At 52.4% G+C, this 16,386-nt stretch overlaps 2 protein-coding genes across 3 annotated transcripts; one reads left to right on the forward strand and one right to left on the reverse strand.

The window, feature by feature from the left end:
• Nucleotides 1-378: 378 nt before the first annotated feature.
• TMEM38A (transmembrane protein 38A) lies at nt 379-8,776 on the reverse strand. Its single transcript, XM_081895840.1, has 6 exons — nt 8,576-8,776; nt 3,974-4,130; nt 2,654-2,838; nt 1,713-1,800; nt 1,295-1,412; nt 379-663 (listed from the first exon to the last, which is right to left on the reverse strand). Exons 1-6 carry the CDS (start codon nt 8,697-8,699, stop codon nt 442-444), a joined length of 894 nt encoding a protein of 297 aa, XP_081751966.1. The 5' UTR covers nt 8,700-8,776; the 3' UTR covers nt 379-441.
• Nucleotides 8,777-10,722: 1,946 nt separating this feature from the next.
• SMIM7 (small integral membrane protein 7) lies at nt 10,723-15,001 on the forward strand (the record flags this gene model as incomplete). Of its 2 annotated transcripts, XM_081895983.1 has the most annotated exons (5): nt 10,723-10,834; nt 12,449-12,490; nt 12,860-12,912; nt 14,497-14,587; nt 14,867-15,001. In XM_081895983.1, the coding sequence occupies exons 1-5, from the start codon at nt 10,809-10,811 to the stop codon at nt 14,880-14,882; spliced, it is 228 nt and encodes a 75-aa protein (XP_081752109.1). In that variant the 5' UTR covers nt 10,723-10,808. The 2 variants fall into 2 exon arrangements, with proteins under 2 accessions (XP_081752109.1, XP_081752110.1); XM_081895984.1 differs by lacking the exon at nt 14,867-15,001 and having other exon boundaries at nt 14,497-14,591.
• Nucleotides 15,002-16,386: the final 1,385 nt, after the last annotated feature.

Below are 16,386 nucleotides of genomic sequence, written 5' to 3' on the forward strand. Positions count from 1 at the left end.
CACGCTCCCCATTGCTGCAATTGCAGCTAGCTCTGGGGAGGGCATACACACACAAACACACAGGCACAGCAATGGCATGCGAGTAGGACGGTGGAAGCCCTTTGCCCAGCGATTCTCGCAGGAACCAGTCGGGGGGGGCTGGAGACGAGTCATTGCCCCACATAATAATGATGGGAGTCCGGCTGGATTCCAGAGGCCCCCCCAAGCGCAGCTGAATCCCAGGCCGCTCTCTCTGTGCCAGGACAGCGACTCTTCCATGGGGTCAAGAAGGGGGGGAGCGCGAGGGTGGGCTGCCCGTTGCAAAAAGGGGTCCTTGTTTTTTCGCCAGGTGGGAGTCCTGGAGCAGCCTCTGTGTCCTGAGGAGTGCCCCCCCCACACCGGGAGTCAGCCGTGGGGTTGGAAGGGTCCCCCGTCCCCCAGTCTCCTTCCTCCTGGGGGGTCTCACTCAGCCTTCTTCGCCTTCCTCTTCCTCGTCCCCTCGTTCAGCTCCTCCCGCGACTTGGCCGGCAGCTGGGGGGGCTGCGGAGGGGGCATTTCGTGGCCCCCTCCGCCGTGGTGGTCGTCGTGGTGGCCGGAGGGGACGGAGCCGAAAAGGATGGGGCAGGCGACCCCTTCGAAGGGGGCAAAGGGGGAGCCGTGGGAGTGGGTCGCCGTCATGAAGACCTGGGGGGGGGGGGAGTCGCCGTTAGCGGTTCCACACCAGTCGCATCCCCTCCAACGTTTCTCCCCTGAAAATAGGGACGTCCTATTCCATCCCCTCCAACGTTTCTCCCGTGAAAATAGGGACGTCCTATTCCGTCCCCTCCAACGTTTCTCCCCTGAAAAGAGGGACGTCCTATTCCATCCCCTCCAACGTTTCTCCCCTGAAAATAGGGACGTCCTATTCCATCCCCTCCAATGTTTCTCCCCTGAAAATATTGATGTCCTAAGGAAAAGCAGGATGTTCTGTGATCAATTCAGAAACCAGGGCAGCTTCTGTAGATCTGATGCTGTCCCTGGAAAATAGGGGCACTTGGAGGGTCTGCCCTCCCTTCTCTGGGGGTCCAGGGGACAATGCAACCCACACTCTTCACCCCCCTGAGCTCAGCTGTAGGTGGGGTCTAATGGTCCCTTTATCCCAGCAAGGTCTGTTTTTTACCAAGATGGCGAAACAAATAACGTCTGTATTACCTTCAAAATTCGCCAAATACAGCCCCGCTTTCGCTAAACCCGGGTGCTATCCCTTCTACCCAGCGGAAAGATTTAATTCTTTTCCTCTTGGCCCCCCTGCCCTGCCCCATGGCCGGAGGCTCACCTTGCAGACGATCATGAAGAGGGTGAAGAAAAATATGAGGGTGGCTTTGGAGACAGGAAGCCAGTGAGCTTGTTGCAGCGTGAAAAGCAGCGCCCCGTACAAGCTGGCTTTGGAAGGGCTGCAAAGGCAACAGAAATTGAATTTATTTTATTTTCAAATACAGTTTCAAATGCCTTTTTCCCCACCGCCGAGGGCCGCATTGCCTTCCGGGGGCCACACAGTGGTGGTGGGCATGGCCAGAGGCAAAGGAAGGTGATGCTACAAAGACTTTGGAACTCCCCGCCTCTTGACGGTCTCCCTCCCTGTGCTTTGTTTCGTACAAAAGCGCCTGCATCGAATCCCTCTGAGGTCTTTGCTCCGTCCCTACCAACCCAGGCAGGCAGCAGCCGCGCCCAACAGGCAGCAGAGCTTTACTCACAAGGTCATGTGCAAGAGCTCGTTTGTTTCCGGTTTCCAGATGCCTCGCAGAAGTTGCTCAAAGTTGGACATGAGAGCGACTCCAGATCCTGAGGAAGGAAGGAAGGAAGGAAGGAAGGAAGGAAGGAAGGAAGGAAGGAAGGAAGGAAGGAAAGATGGAAGGAAAGAAGGAAGGAAAGAAGGAAGGAAAGATGGAGTGAGAGAGAGAGAGAAGGAAGGAAGGAAGGAGGGAAGGAAGGAAAGAGAGAAAGAAGGGAGGGAGGAAGGGAAGGAAGGAAGGAAAGATGGAGTGTGTGTGTGTGTGAGAGAGAGAGAGAGAGAGAGAGAGAAGGAAGGAAGGAAGGAAGGAAGGAAGGAAGGAAGGAAGGAAGGAAGGAAGGAAGGAAGGAAGGAGAGAGAGAGAGAGAGAGAGAAAGGAGGGAGGAAGGAAGGAAAGAGAGAGAGAGAGAGAGAGAGAGAGAGAGAGAGAGAAAGGAGGAAGGGAGGAAGGAAGGAAATAAAAAAGGAAGGGAGGAAGGAAAGAAAGAAGGGAGAGAGAGACACTTAGTGTTTCATTAAAAGTTTTTAAGCTAGAGGTTGGATAACTCTCTGCCAGGGATGCTTTGGTTCTTCTCCTGAGGAGTCCCTCCCAACTCTATGATTCTGCAATTTATTTAGAAAGTCCATAGCCCACCTTTCAGCGGTTTCGGCGGAGGGAAAGGGGACTCTTTGCGGGCCGGACATCCGGCAAGGATGCCTCTCCCCACCCTTCATGAGGGAGCTGTTTGCCGAGGGGAACGGGACTCCAGAGTTTCCGACCCCGCAGGTGGAATCTATAGCATTCTGCATGCCAAGCAGGTGTTTCAGCCGTGAAGCTACAACCTGCCCCTAAGATTAAAGTTTCCAGACTTCATGATCTGATTTAAGAAGGAATTCGCGCAGGGCGGGGCAGTGGCGTCCCACCTTTGACGAACCCGACGATGACCATGATGAGCCAACCGTTGTGGTACTGGTGGTGAGCGTGGTGGACCCCGGCCGCGATCTTGCGGACCCTGACCACCTCCTTCATCGCCACGAAGACCAGCTTGACCGGCAGGAAGCTGACACACTTGTAGAAGATGTTCAGAGGGCAGTAGAAAGTCAAGTACCTGGGAGAAGGAAGAGCGGGAGGTGAAGCCGGCGGGACTCCCTGCCACAAGGCGAAGGGGTGAGGTCAAAGGAGGTCAGGCCAAAGCTCCTGGACCAGTTTCTACACCTGAGCCTCCTTCGACCGTTCCTCATCAGGCTTGGTTTCCGCACCCTTTATCATCTAAGTCGCCCTCCTCTGCCCACCTTCCAGCTTGGCCACCTCCTCCTTCAGCTGTGCTGCCCAGAACGACCCAGCAAGGCAGAACAGAATGGGCATAGCTGTCAACTTACAGATTTTAAAATAAGGGGCCAGCAGCCTCGAAAATAAGGGGTCAGCAGCCAAAATAAGGGATTTTCCGAGGGGCACAGGTTTGTTCGACTTCTGAGCCCCTCCGAGCCAAAGGCAGAAAGCCCAGCCAGCAGCCAAACGAAGCCTCAAGCAGTGGTTCCCACAGCGCAGCAACCCGGCAAAGGGGATGCAGCAAGGAAAACCACCGTCACCTCTCTGCTGGGAAGCGCTGAGCAAAGGCGAGTCCCCAGGCAAGGCGGCCGATTTGATCAGCACAAGGCATGCAAGCTCCACCCCCCAGTCGTTCTCAGACTCCTTATTGGGTGAGCAACGCAGCCAAGCAACACAGTTGGAGCCTCCCTCTGCCCGGGCCGGCAGGGAGGGAGGGAGGGAGGGAGAGGAGCTGCTTCCTTTGAAACCCGGGAAATTTAAGGGACATCATCAATAAGGGACAGCAGCGGGACACGGCGCTGGGATAAGGGACTTTATCACCAAATAAGGGACAGTTGACAGCTACGCAGAATGGGGCACAAAATTGTTAGGGGTGCCAAATTTCAACACCCAGTGCCGCTTCAAGAAAGCTGCATGCTTCTGCCTGCAGAAAGCGGCTTGCGAACCAGGAAGTGACCTCTCTCCCGACAACGGGGCGGCTCTTTATTTTCTTATCTCTGTGGCCGCGATCTCCCGGGCACAGGCAACCCCACACTATGCCACTGCCCCCCTACCCTCTGTGCTCATGCAAGAGGGATTTTCTGCTTGGGGATACAGAACCGTAGGACTGTGCAGCTGGAAGGGACCCCGGGGGGTCATCTAGCCCACCCCACCCCCCGCAATGAGGGGTAGGGAAGGCAGAGACGTGGCCTCACCAGACGGCCGTGGCCAGGAGGACGCTGGCGTTGTTGCTGAAGTAGTCGAGGGGGGCTTCTCCCAGGAGCAGGTCGGCCAGGATGTAGCTGCCGAAACAGTAGAGCATGGCGCAGACCCAGGAAGCGAAGGGGCTCTGGCGGGACAGTTCCACGGCACCTGCGGCGGGGGGGGGGGGAGGAGAGAAGCAAGGCCCTTTAAACATGGGCATCGGATGAAGCTGAGCGCCAGAAGATCGGGGACAGAGTTCACCCGGGGAACTCCTTGCCACAGGAGGCGGCGACGCCCACCCCCGACTTGGGTGAAGAAGAAGAAGAAGAGTTTGGATTTGATATCCCGCCTTTCACTCCCTTTAAGGAGTCTCAAAGCGGCTCACATTCTCCTTTCCCTTCCTGCCCCACAACAAACACTCTGTGAGGTGAGTGGGGCTGAGAGACTTCAGAGAAGTGTGACTGGCCCAAGGTCACCCAGCAGCTGCATGTGGAGGAGCGGAGAAGCGAACCCAGTTCTCCAGATTACGAGTCCTCCGCTCTTAACCACTACACCACACTGGCTCCTATACAACCAAGAATAAATAAGGTTGAATTCTGGATGCAAAGGATTACAGTGGTGCCTGGGTTTCAGAATGTCTCCGTTGACGGACGTTTCGGTTTTCAAACGCCGTAAATGCTTCGGTTTTCGAACGCGCCTCGGAAGTCGAACATGCCACGCAGCTTCCGCTGGGTGCAATCGATCTGTGCCTTTGCAACCAATTTATTTTGTGGCTGTCTGCACCTCGGTTTTCGATTGTTTCAGAACACCGGGACGCATTACATTCGAGAACTGAGGTACCGCTGTATCCTAAAAGATGTGGGAGGAAGGACCCACAAAGGGGAGGATGGAAGTCTGGGAGATTCCTTGGAATCTTGCTTTTATTATTTATACGTGATATATCTCTGTAAAATTTTAATTTGAAAAACCATATGTGTGTGTGTGTGTGTGTGTGTGTGTGGTTTTTCAAGTTCAAATTAAAATACACACACACACAAAGAGCTTGAGAACTTGACCCCTTATCACAGGCATAGGTCAACTCCGGCCCTCCAGATGTTTGGGAATACAACTCCCATCATCCCTGACCACTGGTCCTCTTAGCTAGGGATGATGGGAATTGTAGTCCCAAACATCTGGAGGGCCAGAGTTTGCCTATGCCTGCCTTATCACCTCTCTGTTCTGCGCAACACCTCTCGGCTCTGTCTCTAGTTTGATGCAAAAAGGAGATTTTTTTTGTGTTACTCCTGTGGGCCATTTATTGTGGGTTCGAATCCATGAACCAGGGCGGCGCTTAGCGCCCATGAGCAGCTGCAAGGGAAGGAAGAGGCCCCCTCTCTCTGTGAACCGGATACCCCATCCGCTATCTAAAAATAAATCAGGCAGGGGCCTGGGCCTCTGCTCTCCTCCACGGACACCAGGCCACAAAAGCCCAAACTATCCTTTTCCCGCTTTGCAGAGACGATCCCAGGTCCCCCATTTTACAGGGTGGGGAGGCAAATGCAGGCCTAGATGATGATGAGGTTTGAACCCAGGTACTGTTATGAGAAAAAGGGATGCGGGTGGTGCTGTGGGTTAAACCACAGAGCCTAGGACTTGCCGATCAGAAGGTCGGCGGTTTGAATCCCCGCAATGACGGGGAGAGCTCCCGTTGCTCAGTCCCTGCTCCTGCCCACCTAGCAGTTCGAAAGCACGTCAAGGTGCAAGTAGATAAATAGGTACCGCTCCGGCGGGAAGGTGAACAGCGTTTCCGTGCGCTGCTCTGGTTCGCCAGAAGCGGCTTAGTCCTGCTGGCCACATGACCCGGAAGCTGTACGCCAGCTCCCTCGGCCAATAAAGCGAGATGAGCGCTGCAACCCCAGAGTCGGCCACGAGTGGACCTAATGGTCAGGGGTCCCTTTACTGTTATGAGAATTATAAGGTCTAATATATAAAATAAATGTTCACAAATGTACAAGGCAAATGCATACGTAAGTATATAAACCACGTGTCTGGAATATTACAGGAGAGCAATCCTGAGGCCATTTGGACTCTCCCAAATTGACCTCAAATATTTCTCTGCAAGGAGGAAGGAAATGGAGAAAGCTTTCCAATGGTCTTTGGACTGTAGGGACTTACACCTCCTTTTTCAAACACAGTCTGGCAAGTATCTGTTATCAATATGCGTAAGAGATTCAGGAACTAAGTATTGACCGTCTCCAAGGAATGGCCAGGTCACCCAGAAAAGGCAATTGATAAGGCATGATTGATCAGGTCTCCTGGCAGACAGGAGAGAAGCAACACATTCCCATTTCGGCTGGGGACCACCTCTTTCTGTGATGTATGCGTGATGTTTTGGGGGGGTGGTCTTGAGCTACAGGGGAGGCAATTTCAAAAGTCTATATAGGGGCTTGTGCACCATTGTTCTGGGTTCCTCCAGAATGTGGGGAGTGGGGACCCTGTTGCAACAGTTCAATAAAGACCAGGCTTACTAGCTGCTTTGCTTCTCAATATTCTCTGCTTGGCCTCTGTTATTTTCTCCTACCGATAGAGAACCTACTTAAGGACTCTACATGGGCCCATAAGGGAAAGAGAGCAGTATTTTTCTTCTAGCAGAGCTTGAACAGAGCGGGCCGCATTCTGCACCAAACCCAGGACCCTCCTGCCTCTCCAAAACCCTCCTGTTCATTCCAGGCCGCAAGAAGCAAGCCGTCCATGGTTTCTGGGGGGGAATGCTCTGCCGACGAGGGTTGTGCCCTAGAGAATCCCATCCTTACTGCCCCCCACCAGTCTTGCTGGGTCCTCAGTGCCGAAGTCAAGCAGCTGCAAAGCCTGCTTCTAATTTGGGAAAGGAATGAGGACCCAGGGAAGGGAAGCCGGCGAGAAACTGGATATCCCACAACGGCCAAGAGGCGAGGGCTTATTTTGCCCCCGAGAGAAAACATTGGCGGCCCTCGCAAAGCCGTCCCTGACCAGAACCGATTCTGCGCTGTTATAAGGGGGGGGGGACACTGCTCCTTTCCCCTGATTATTGCTTTCACTTCATGGACCAATGGTCTCGTTAGGGAGTAAAATCTATGGTAAATTGCTATTTTAGGGGTTGTTTTTTAAAGTCTGGAACGGATTAATTAGTTTTGCATTCCTTTCTATGGGAAAGAAGCGCGCCTTGGTTTTGGAACGCTTTGGTTTTGGAATGGAATTTCCGGAAGGGATTAAGTCTGAGAAGTACGGTGGTACCTCAGGTTACATACGCTTCAGGTTACAGACTCCGCTAACCCAGAAATAGTAGGTTGGGTTAAGAACTTTGCTTCAGGATGAGAACAGAAATCGGGCTCCAGCGGTGCGGCAGCAGCAGGAGGCCCCATTAGCTAAAGTGGTGCTTCAGATTAAGAACAGTGTCAGGTTAAGAACGGATCTCTGGAACGAATTAAGTACTTAACCCGAGGTACCACAGTATTCCCTTGTGAGCTGAGGATGCTGGGAGCATCTCTGAAACAAACAGGCCTCCTTCCTGATCGTGACCCTGTGGCCTGAGTCTCTCTGTTGCCCAGGCTGGTCCAAAGTGGGTCCGGTTTCCTCCGCAAGAGGAGCTGGGTGTTAGCTGGGGATCGCCTCTCCCGCTCCGCCCCTGGGGCATGCCCACACACTGCTGCCGACCCACACCCAGGCCCCCTCTGGACACCTGGCCTGTCCTTTCAAGGAAAAAGAGCCCCAACTGCCTCCATCCATCACACCCCAGGTCTCAGCCTGGAGGGTCTCAGGTTTCCCCAAGCCAAGGTTGTCTCTGGCTCCTTGGCGCTGCTGACTGTGTTTCTGTGGGACATTCCCACCCCACACGTCTTTATTTAGAAAGTGCCGAGCTTGGGGAGAAGAAACCCGGCACAGCATCGTCGCCGCCACCCTAAATACACCCCCACCCCAATACAGCAGCCCCCCATGACTGAAATACAGGCTAGACCCTTGGGGTCCCGTTGTATGGGTCTTCCCCCCCCCAAGTCTTCCCCCTCCCCAACTTGGGAACACATACAGGAATCAGCACAAAGCCAGAGGAAGGTGGGTGATTCAGTCTCCAAAAAAATCCATGGCAGGGAAGGAGGTACTTAACTCCAGATAAATAACCCTGGGGTTACAGCACTTGGGTGGGTGGGGGGCGAGTCTCCCTCCCCTCTTATTTCACAGCCCCTGGGATTTATGTTAGTGGGTGCAGACCCTCAGTTGGTTAAGTATTTTAATCGGTTTTTTATTTTTTTATTGGGGAGCTGTCCGCGCCCCCGCTATGCCCATGCCCCCTCCTCTTCCTTAAGCCCCCTTAATCCTCCAGTACAGCTCTGGAGGTTGGGGGGGGGGAGGCTTGGCAGGAGGGTAACTTTAAATCCGCTGTGGGGCGCGGGGATTTGGCACGGGGAAAGATGGTTACAGATCCTTAATAAATCCTTAATAAATCACGCGCCCACCCCCCGAAAAAAAAAAGGATGAATGGGGCTGTTCTGAGCCTATGGTCGGTGCGGGGGTGGGGGTGGCACGGGGAGGGTGGCCTAACCCCGTGGGAGGAAAGGGGGTCGCGGGAGGGGGCGCGCGCGAGGAGGTGGTCTCCTTGCCTTTTTCATATTTGAGGTAGAGAATGGAGACGACGAAGTAGCCCAGATCGAAGACGGGGAAGACGGGCAGGCGGGCGAAGGCGGCGGCCAGGTCGCCCACGTCCAGGGCCCCCACCAGGTCCATGGCGGCGGCGGCAGGTGCAAGCGGGGGAAGCAGGCGCGGAGAGGCCGGGAGCGCACGGGAGCGCAGGCGGAGAGGCCGGGAGCGCACAGGAGCGCACGGAGCGCACGGAAGAGGAGGCGGAGGAGGGGGACGCAGCGCCGGGGGGAGGGGTGGGGAGGGGAGGGGGAGGGGAGGGGGACGCCCCCGCCCGCCCCCCGCAGCGCCGCCCCCGCACGGCGGACCTCCCTCCCTCGGTGGGGCGGAGGGGGGGCACATAGGAACCTGCCACCTTGGACAGTGCCAAACGCCTTGGCGACTATCCAGGAGAGGCGCGTTTTCCCCGGACTGACAGCAGCGCCTTCTCCGGGCGTCCAGCTAACAGGTGAATCGGAGGATGCTGCTGAATTTGGGGGGGGGATGAACTTGGGGGGGGCTTCTGCCCTGGGAGCCCCCCAACCCACCCTTGACAGCCCAGAAACCAGAGCCACCCCTCTCGGAAAGAAAGGGAGAGAAAGGAAAGGGAGAAAAAGAGGGGGTCGCTAAGTTCTCCAAAGGGCGAAGCCACAAATGCGCTCCACGGGAATAAGTGGCTTTGATTTCGATTCTAAATTGATGCTTTTCAAGTTTGTGCATTTCACCAATTCGCTCATTTTCAACGATTTTGCATTCATTTTGACATTTCAAAACCTGACTTCCTTCTTGCCCCGCTTTCTGCGGCTCCTGAAATTAAATTTTCATATATTTTGCATGTCCAGATTAGCCTAACTTGCTCGTTTGCTCATCTTCTTTAAATATATTGTTAGGGGATACGTGGCTTTGCGACCAGAGGCGGCGCTCTCGCTCGCCTAATAATAATAATAATAATAATAATAATAGGCTGATAGGGAGAAGGGACGGGCAATGACTTTGCTGCCACAGGAAGAGAGATAACTCTTCGGATCTGGGTTTCCTGGAAGAAGCGTGTCGTTGGCCACGTGAGAAACAGTTTCCCCGCTTTGGCCTGACTCAAGTGCACGCCTCTTCGGTTCGCATTCTGCAGGGGGAGTGGGACTCCAGATCTTCACTTTGCTTAATTAATCCGGATTAACTTTACCCCACCTCGGATGGCTATTCCACAACTCCGCTTTCGACCCCTGTCGCCGGTCGCGCCAGCCAGGATCCGAATGAAAGCGAGCTGGGGGGTTTTGAACGCGGGCAGAGGCTCCTCCCCGCATACCGGATGAACTCCGGCTAGGAACCATAGAATTGCAGAGTCGGAAGGGACCCCAAGAGCCATCTAGTCTGACCCCGCCTCGCAATACAGGCAGGTGTTTAGAAAGTTGATGCGGATCTTAATCTGTTTAAAGTACGGTGATTTTTACAAAACGGATTTTACTGTTCTGCTTTTTTGTAAACCGGTTGCAGGATTTTTATTTTTTAAGGTTTTTTTAACTATTGTATCCAGCGGCGCGTGAATTTTATGAAATAAGTAAATTGTGAAAAAATATGAAGTAAGTAAATTGTGAAAAATTTTATGAAATAAGTAAATTGTGAAAAAAATGATGAAATAAGTAAATTGTGAAAAATTGGAGCCCGTTAGTCATCTCACGGCTCCCCGACCCTGCTTTGAGCTTTCCTCGTTCGTAGATTCATCTAATCCCCCAGCCATTCAAAAACCCCGCCGTGCATTGGCCACCACCTGGTAGCAGGGAGTTCCACAGGTTAACAGAAATAGACACAGAAACCTAGTGCGATGGGGCTTTTTGCTCTGAGCCAGCTGCCCTTCTCCCCAGTTGCCCTTCCCGTCCCCCAGTTCCCCTGAAACAATCTCCCTTCCTGATTCCTACTTTTAACCGTTTATCATCAGCAAAATCTGAGTTTCAGAAAGGGCATGTGGCTTCACAAGCTGCTACTGAGCGTGCGCAGGCTGCGGGCTGGGCTCCGGCGGGTGGGCGGGGCCTGCGGAGGGGCGTGTCTAACGCGTCATCGGGGCTCCTTCCCGGAATGGGCGAGCGCCACCTGGCGGCCGCGGCGGGGAGATTTAAAAACAAGGGAGGGGGATGCCGCTCGCTGATTGGCTGCGGCGCTGATTGACGTCACTAGGCCTGGGGGAAGCCCTTCTACTTCCGGGTGGAGACTGGCAGCAGCAGGATGCTGGGCGATTTGTTGCTCTTCGGGTAAGTGGGGCGGGGGGGGGAGGGGAAAGATGCAGGGTTGCTAAGCAACGCCTGTCCCAAAAGGAGGGGGCAGGGCAGGAGAGGATGAGCCCCCCCTTGCAATTTGGGGGGTCAATAGGGCGCCCCTGCAACAGGAGCTGCACCTGACGGATTCCTGCCTGCCACGCAGATAGGAGCAGGGGAGGCCAGGAGGGGGGCGATCTTCTTTGAATCATAGAAGAGTTGGCAGAGACCCCAAGGGCCATCGAGTCCAACCCCCTGCCAAGCAGGAAACACCATCAGAGCACTCCTGACATATGGTTGTCAAGCCTCTGCTTCAAGACCTCCAAAGAAGGAGACTCCACCACACTCCTTGGCAGCAAATTCCACTGTCAAACAGCTCTTACTGTCAGGAAGTTCTTCCTAATGTTTAGGTGGAATCTTCTTTCTTGTAGTTTGGATCCATTGCTCCGTGTCCGCTTCTCTGGAGCAGCAGAAAACAACCTTTCTCCCTCCTCTATGTGACATCCTTTTATATATTTGAACATGGCTATCATATCACCCCTTAACCTCCTCTTCTCCAGGCTAAACATGCCCAGCTCCCTTAGCCGTTCCTCATAAGGCATCGTTTCCAGGCCTTTGACCATTTTGGTTTCATTCCCTCCCGACATCTGGCCCTCCAGATGTTGCTGCGCTCTTTGCCCCCCCCCCTCGGCAGCCAGCAGGACCAGTGGTTAGGGATGGTGTGGCGATGGGAGGTGCTAATAATAATAATAATAATAATAATAACACATTTTTATTTATATCCCGCCCTCCCCAGCTGAAGCCGGGCTCAGGGCGGCTAACAACAATAAAATAAGACAACATTTTAAAATCATTTCATTAAAAAATTACTTCAAATCAAATTGATGGCAACCATTGGGTAGCGTTCTGTGAAGATTGCCAGAGGAGGGAGTCAGGCTGTGCCCTGGGCAAAGGCCTGGTGGAACAGCTCTGTCTTGCAGGCCCTGCGGAAAGATGCCAAGTCCCGCAGGGCCCTAGTCTCTTGTGACAGAGCATTCCACCAGATTGGAGCCACAGCCGAAAAAGCCCTGGCTCTGGTTGAGGCCAGCCTAACCTCTCTGAGGCCTGGGACCTCCGATATGTTTTTGTTTGAAGATCGTAAGTTCCTCTGTGGGACATACCAGGAGAGGCAGCCCCGTAGGGTCCTAGGCCTTATAATAATTTATTTATACCCCGCCCATCTGGCTGGGTTTCCCCAGCCACTCTGGGCGGCTTCCCACAGAATATTAAAATACAATAACATACTAAACATTAAAAGCTTCCTTGAACAGGGCTGCCTTCAGATGTCTTCTAAAAGTCCGGTAGTTGTTGTTCTCTTTGACATCTGGTGGGAGGGCGTTCCACAGGGCGGGCACCACCACCGAGAAGGCCCTCTGCCTGGTTCCCTGTAACCTCGCTTCTCGCAGGGAGGGAACCACCAAAAGGCCCTCGGAGCTGGACCTCAGTGTCCGGGCTGGACGATGGGGGTGGAGACGCTCCTTCAGGTATACAGGATCAAAGCCGTTGAGAAAAACCCCATCCCTTGAAAGCTGCTCAGTTTCTCCTTTTCCTTCTCTCTTCCCCCCCATGCAGGACACTGTTGGTCAACGCAGGAGCAGTGCTAAACTTCAGGCTGTAAGTGCTCAGAGGTGGGGGGAGCAGCTGGGCTGGGGAGGGAGGTGGGGTTCAGCTTGGGAGGAGGATCACAGTTCTGGCTTGGAAGAAGGGGTTTCAGGATTTGGGTGCTCAGGAGAAACCACCTTCCGGCCACTTGTTCTCGCAGAAAGCGCCGCGTTCAAGTCTCCAGCTGCTGGGGGCGTGCTCCATTGTCTTCTGAGACGGATGGATGTTGGGACGAACGTAGGTGTTCCGTTAAGCCAGAACTCATCAGTGGAGCTCTCGTCTTCTGTTCATTTGTCCAGATCCCTTTCAAAACGCTTCTGTTTCATGCCAGTTGTGAGATGCTTTGGCTTGCTGTAAATCCTCCTCTCTCTTGCCTCTTAGGAAGAAGAGAGAGAGCCAGGGCTTTGGTGAAGACGTGAGGGAACCCACAACAGGTAAGACCCTCCAGGCAGGCGTGGGGTTGTAGCTGAGGCCTCCATTCTGCGCCCCCCCTTGTTGTTTAGTCGTTTCGTCATGTCCACCTCTTCGTGACCCCCTGGACCAGAGCACGCCAGTCTTCTACTGCCTCCTGCAGTTTGGTCAAACTCATGCTGGTAGCTTCGAGAACACTGTCCCACCATCTCATCCTCTGTCGTCCCCTTCTCCTTGTGCCCTCCATCTTTCCCAACATCAGGGTCTTTTCCAGGGAGTCTTCTCTTCTCCTGAGGTGGCCAAAGTCTTGGAGCCTCAGCTTCAGGATCTGTCCTTCCAGTGAGCACTCAGGGCCGATTTCCTTCAGAATGGGGAGTTCTGATCTTCTTGTAGTCCATGGGACTCTCCAGAGACTCCTCCAGCACCAGAATTCATAGCTTTGGGATACCCCCATGCCAACCATGGAGAAGGGCTTTGAGTCACAGGTGGTGCATGCAATTGGGTGCTGAAGCCTCAAGGTTCTGTCATGTCCAGGAAGAGCTGGCAGAGGCTCTCTGGCCTGAAGCCCTGGACAGCTGCTGCCGGTCAGTGTAGGCTGTTCTGAGATCGGTGGCTAATGATCCGACAGCTTCTTCTGCAAGAGAACCCTTGCATGGCATAGCTTTGCCCTCCGCTGAGCCAACAGGAAACCCGACGCCAAACCACACCGCTGCCTGGTATTCCAGACCGCTTGGCTCCACATTGGTTCTGCAGTTGCTTTATCTAATTCCTCAAGGACGGCTGCGAGTTCCGGACACTTAAGGATCCCGATTAATTCTTACGCTAGAGCCTGAACGTTGACCATTAGCAGTGCCTGGCCTCTCCCTTGAGCCTGGTTTCATGGAGATTGTTCTTAAGAACAATCTTGCAATAAAGAATCCGTATTCAAACAACAACAAATCTTCCCAGCTGCCAGGCGCTTCCCATTTTTCAAACGCATTTCCTCCTGCGTTAACTGCGCCTCGTGGCGTTTCAAAAAAGCGCCTAGAATTGAACTCCAAAGTCAGAAAAATGTTCTAGTGCTGCTTTTAAATTGCATCTTGTTTGATAAACCGGAGAGTCACCCTGCATAATTTTCTCTTCTAACTTCCCCTTTCAGGATTCATATGATTGAATTACTTCTAAGGATTCCCACCAACGCATTACATCTATTGTCCACTTTTTTATATAAAAAGAATGAATTGCAAAGTGCCTTGCTCACCGCTTTGGTGCTTAAAATTTAACGATTGCAAGCAGCCTCAAAGCTGGGGCTCAGGGTTTCTTCAAAACTTAAAAACCAGTGCAGCTTTTAAAGTTTGGTCTCCCATCTTGATTTGAAATGGTGCCCCATTGTACCCCAACGCCGGCAATAAAATCCTCTTTGATCTTTGCAACCGTTGTGCAAAATCTGGTTGTGATCTTTAGCAAGCAGAGAAACAAACAGCTTTCCAAATACTTGTTAGTAGATTAATTAGTTCCCGTTATTGTGCACAAATGTCGTTGTGCATGAAAGGAGTATAGCTTGAGAGGACTGGGGCAGCAATAGGGACACCTGCCATTTTATATTGTTTTATTTTATTTGCACCTAGGTGATAACATCAGGGAGTTTCTGCTGAGCCTGAGATACTTCCGGATTTTCATCGCCCTGTGGAATATCTTTATGATGTTCTGTATGATTGTGTAAGTCAGTGGGGGGGAAAGGGTGTCATCTTCCCGGTTGCGCGGTTGGTTTTGGGGCATTTTACGTTCATATTTATTACTTTCAGCCCCGTACCCGGCACTGCTCAGGAACCGAAGGGCTATGGGGAAGCTGGATTTGAGCCAGTAAGAGGTCCAGATTTCACCTCGGCCATTGGCACACCATGGCTCTTTCTTTTGCAATATTGGGGACAATAACCTTGGGCCTGTTTATAACCGAAATAATCCGTTGTCCATTTTCTCCCTGCTTTTGTCTTCTAGGTTATTTGGGTCTTAAACCATCTTTGGTGGACTTTGCTGCTGGCTATAACAACCTGGGGGGGGGGGTGACTTTCAGCTGGAAGTAATGTCTTGTCCATGAAGTTTAAAAAAAAAAAAGAGCCATGTTTTTAAGCACTGCAAGCGTCTTGGTGTCTTATTTCTTCAAAAAAGAGAAATCTCATGAAATTGCGGTTTCTTTTTGTGTCCAAGCATATATAAAGACGATTTATTTCGCCTGTGGTGGGGGTTATTTAGACCAGTTGTTAAACTGGTTTATTTGAACCATGGTCAGGCCTGAAATGTGCGAAACCTGCCCAGCAGCTTAGCCGTGGTAATTTTGCGGCCAAGAAACCCCAATCTGAAGCCATGGTTTGTTGTCGGCTTTACAAAACGCTTGGTTTTAACCACGGTTTGGTGTGATGGGATTCCTCGGCCGTGATCGGTTCGGCTAGGGTAGCTGGACACTCAAATCGAACTCTGGAGAAGCCAAACCATGGTTTGCCTGTCTCTGGAATGATCCATGGCTTGTTCAGCAAACCATGGTTCTGTCTTCTTCTTCGATCCCTCGTAGCCGAGTCAGATTGTCTTCCATGAACACGGTTTTAGCAGTGAGTCCGTAAGTGACTGTGGAGGCCAATTCTGGATCCACATGTCCTTCCACAGTGGGGACATAGGTTTCCGGGCAGGAGTTGATCCCGGTGAGGGTTTGCCAAGCGTGCCTTCCTCTTAGCACGTTTCTCCCTTGCGTCCTGAGTTCGAGTGTCTCCAAAGCCCATGACACCTTTGGGAAAGGCTGTTCTCCAACTGGAGCGCTCGCAGGCCAGTGTTTCCCAGTTGTCAGTGTTTATACTACATTTTTAAAGATTTTCCTTGAGAGAGTCTTTGAACCTCTCTTGCTGACCACAAACATTACGCTTTCCATTTTTAAGTTCGGAATAGAGTAGTTGCTTTGGAAGACTATAATCAGGCATCTAAAAAACATGACCGGTCCAACTAAGTCAATGTTGAAGAATCATTGCTTCGACACTGGAGATCTTTGCTTCTTCCAGTACACTGGCATTAGTTCGCCTGTCTTCCCAGGTGATGTGTAAAATATTTCGGAGACACCGTTGATGGACTCTTTTAAGGAGTTGGAGAGGAGTTGTTCAGCAAACCATGGTTCTGTATTTTGAAAAGGTTCCTTGCAGCAAGGGGAGTTCGCTTGTCCAAGACTCTTACATAAAGGAGGCAGCCATGACGGGTTCAAGGGAGCTGTCCGGAGCGAACATTCCCCCATTCCACTTCCCCCACCCGGATTATTCCTTTGCCAAGTGACAACCATAACCTGCGTCATTTTTAAAAGCAAACACACCTTTGTAAATCACATATGATTTAATGTTCCCAGTGATTTTGGGGGATTCACAGAAGGGTTTCCTCCCTTTTTATTTTCAGTTCTGCTTGACTGCTAAAACTGAAGTGTCTACTGTCACATACATTTTTATTTTTTATTTTGAAAAAGAAGCCAGGCCTGCCTTGGTTTA

The sequence above is a fragment of the Podarcis melisellensis genome (genome assembly GCF_964234715.1).
Source record: "Podarcis melisellensis genome assembly, chromosome: 18".
In the NCBI taxonomy this organism is placed as follows: Eukaryota; Metazoa; Chordata; class Lepidosauria; order Squamata; family Lacertidae; genus Podarcis; species Podarcis melisellensis.

Bases quoted from the DNA above. Each gene is read 5' to 3' on its own strand.
- TMEM38A (XM_081895840.1), bottom strand. From the start codon at position 8,699: ATGGACCTGGTGGGGGCCCTGGACGTGGGCGACCTGGCCGCCGCCTTC. The intron at 2,839-3,973 runs GTGAGGCCACGT...TCCTTCTCCCAG, and splicing joins CTCCTGGCCACGGCCGTCTG to GTACTTGACTTTCTACTGCC. The intron at 664-1,294 runs GTGAGCCTCCGG...CCCCCCCCCCAG, and splicing joins TCTTCATGATCGTCTGCAAG to GTCTTCATGACGGCGACCCA.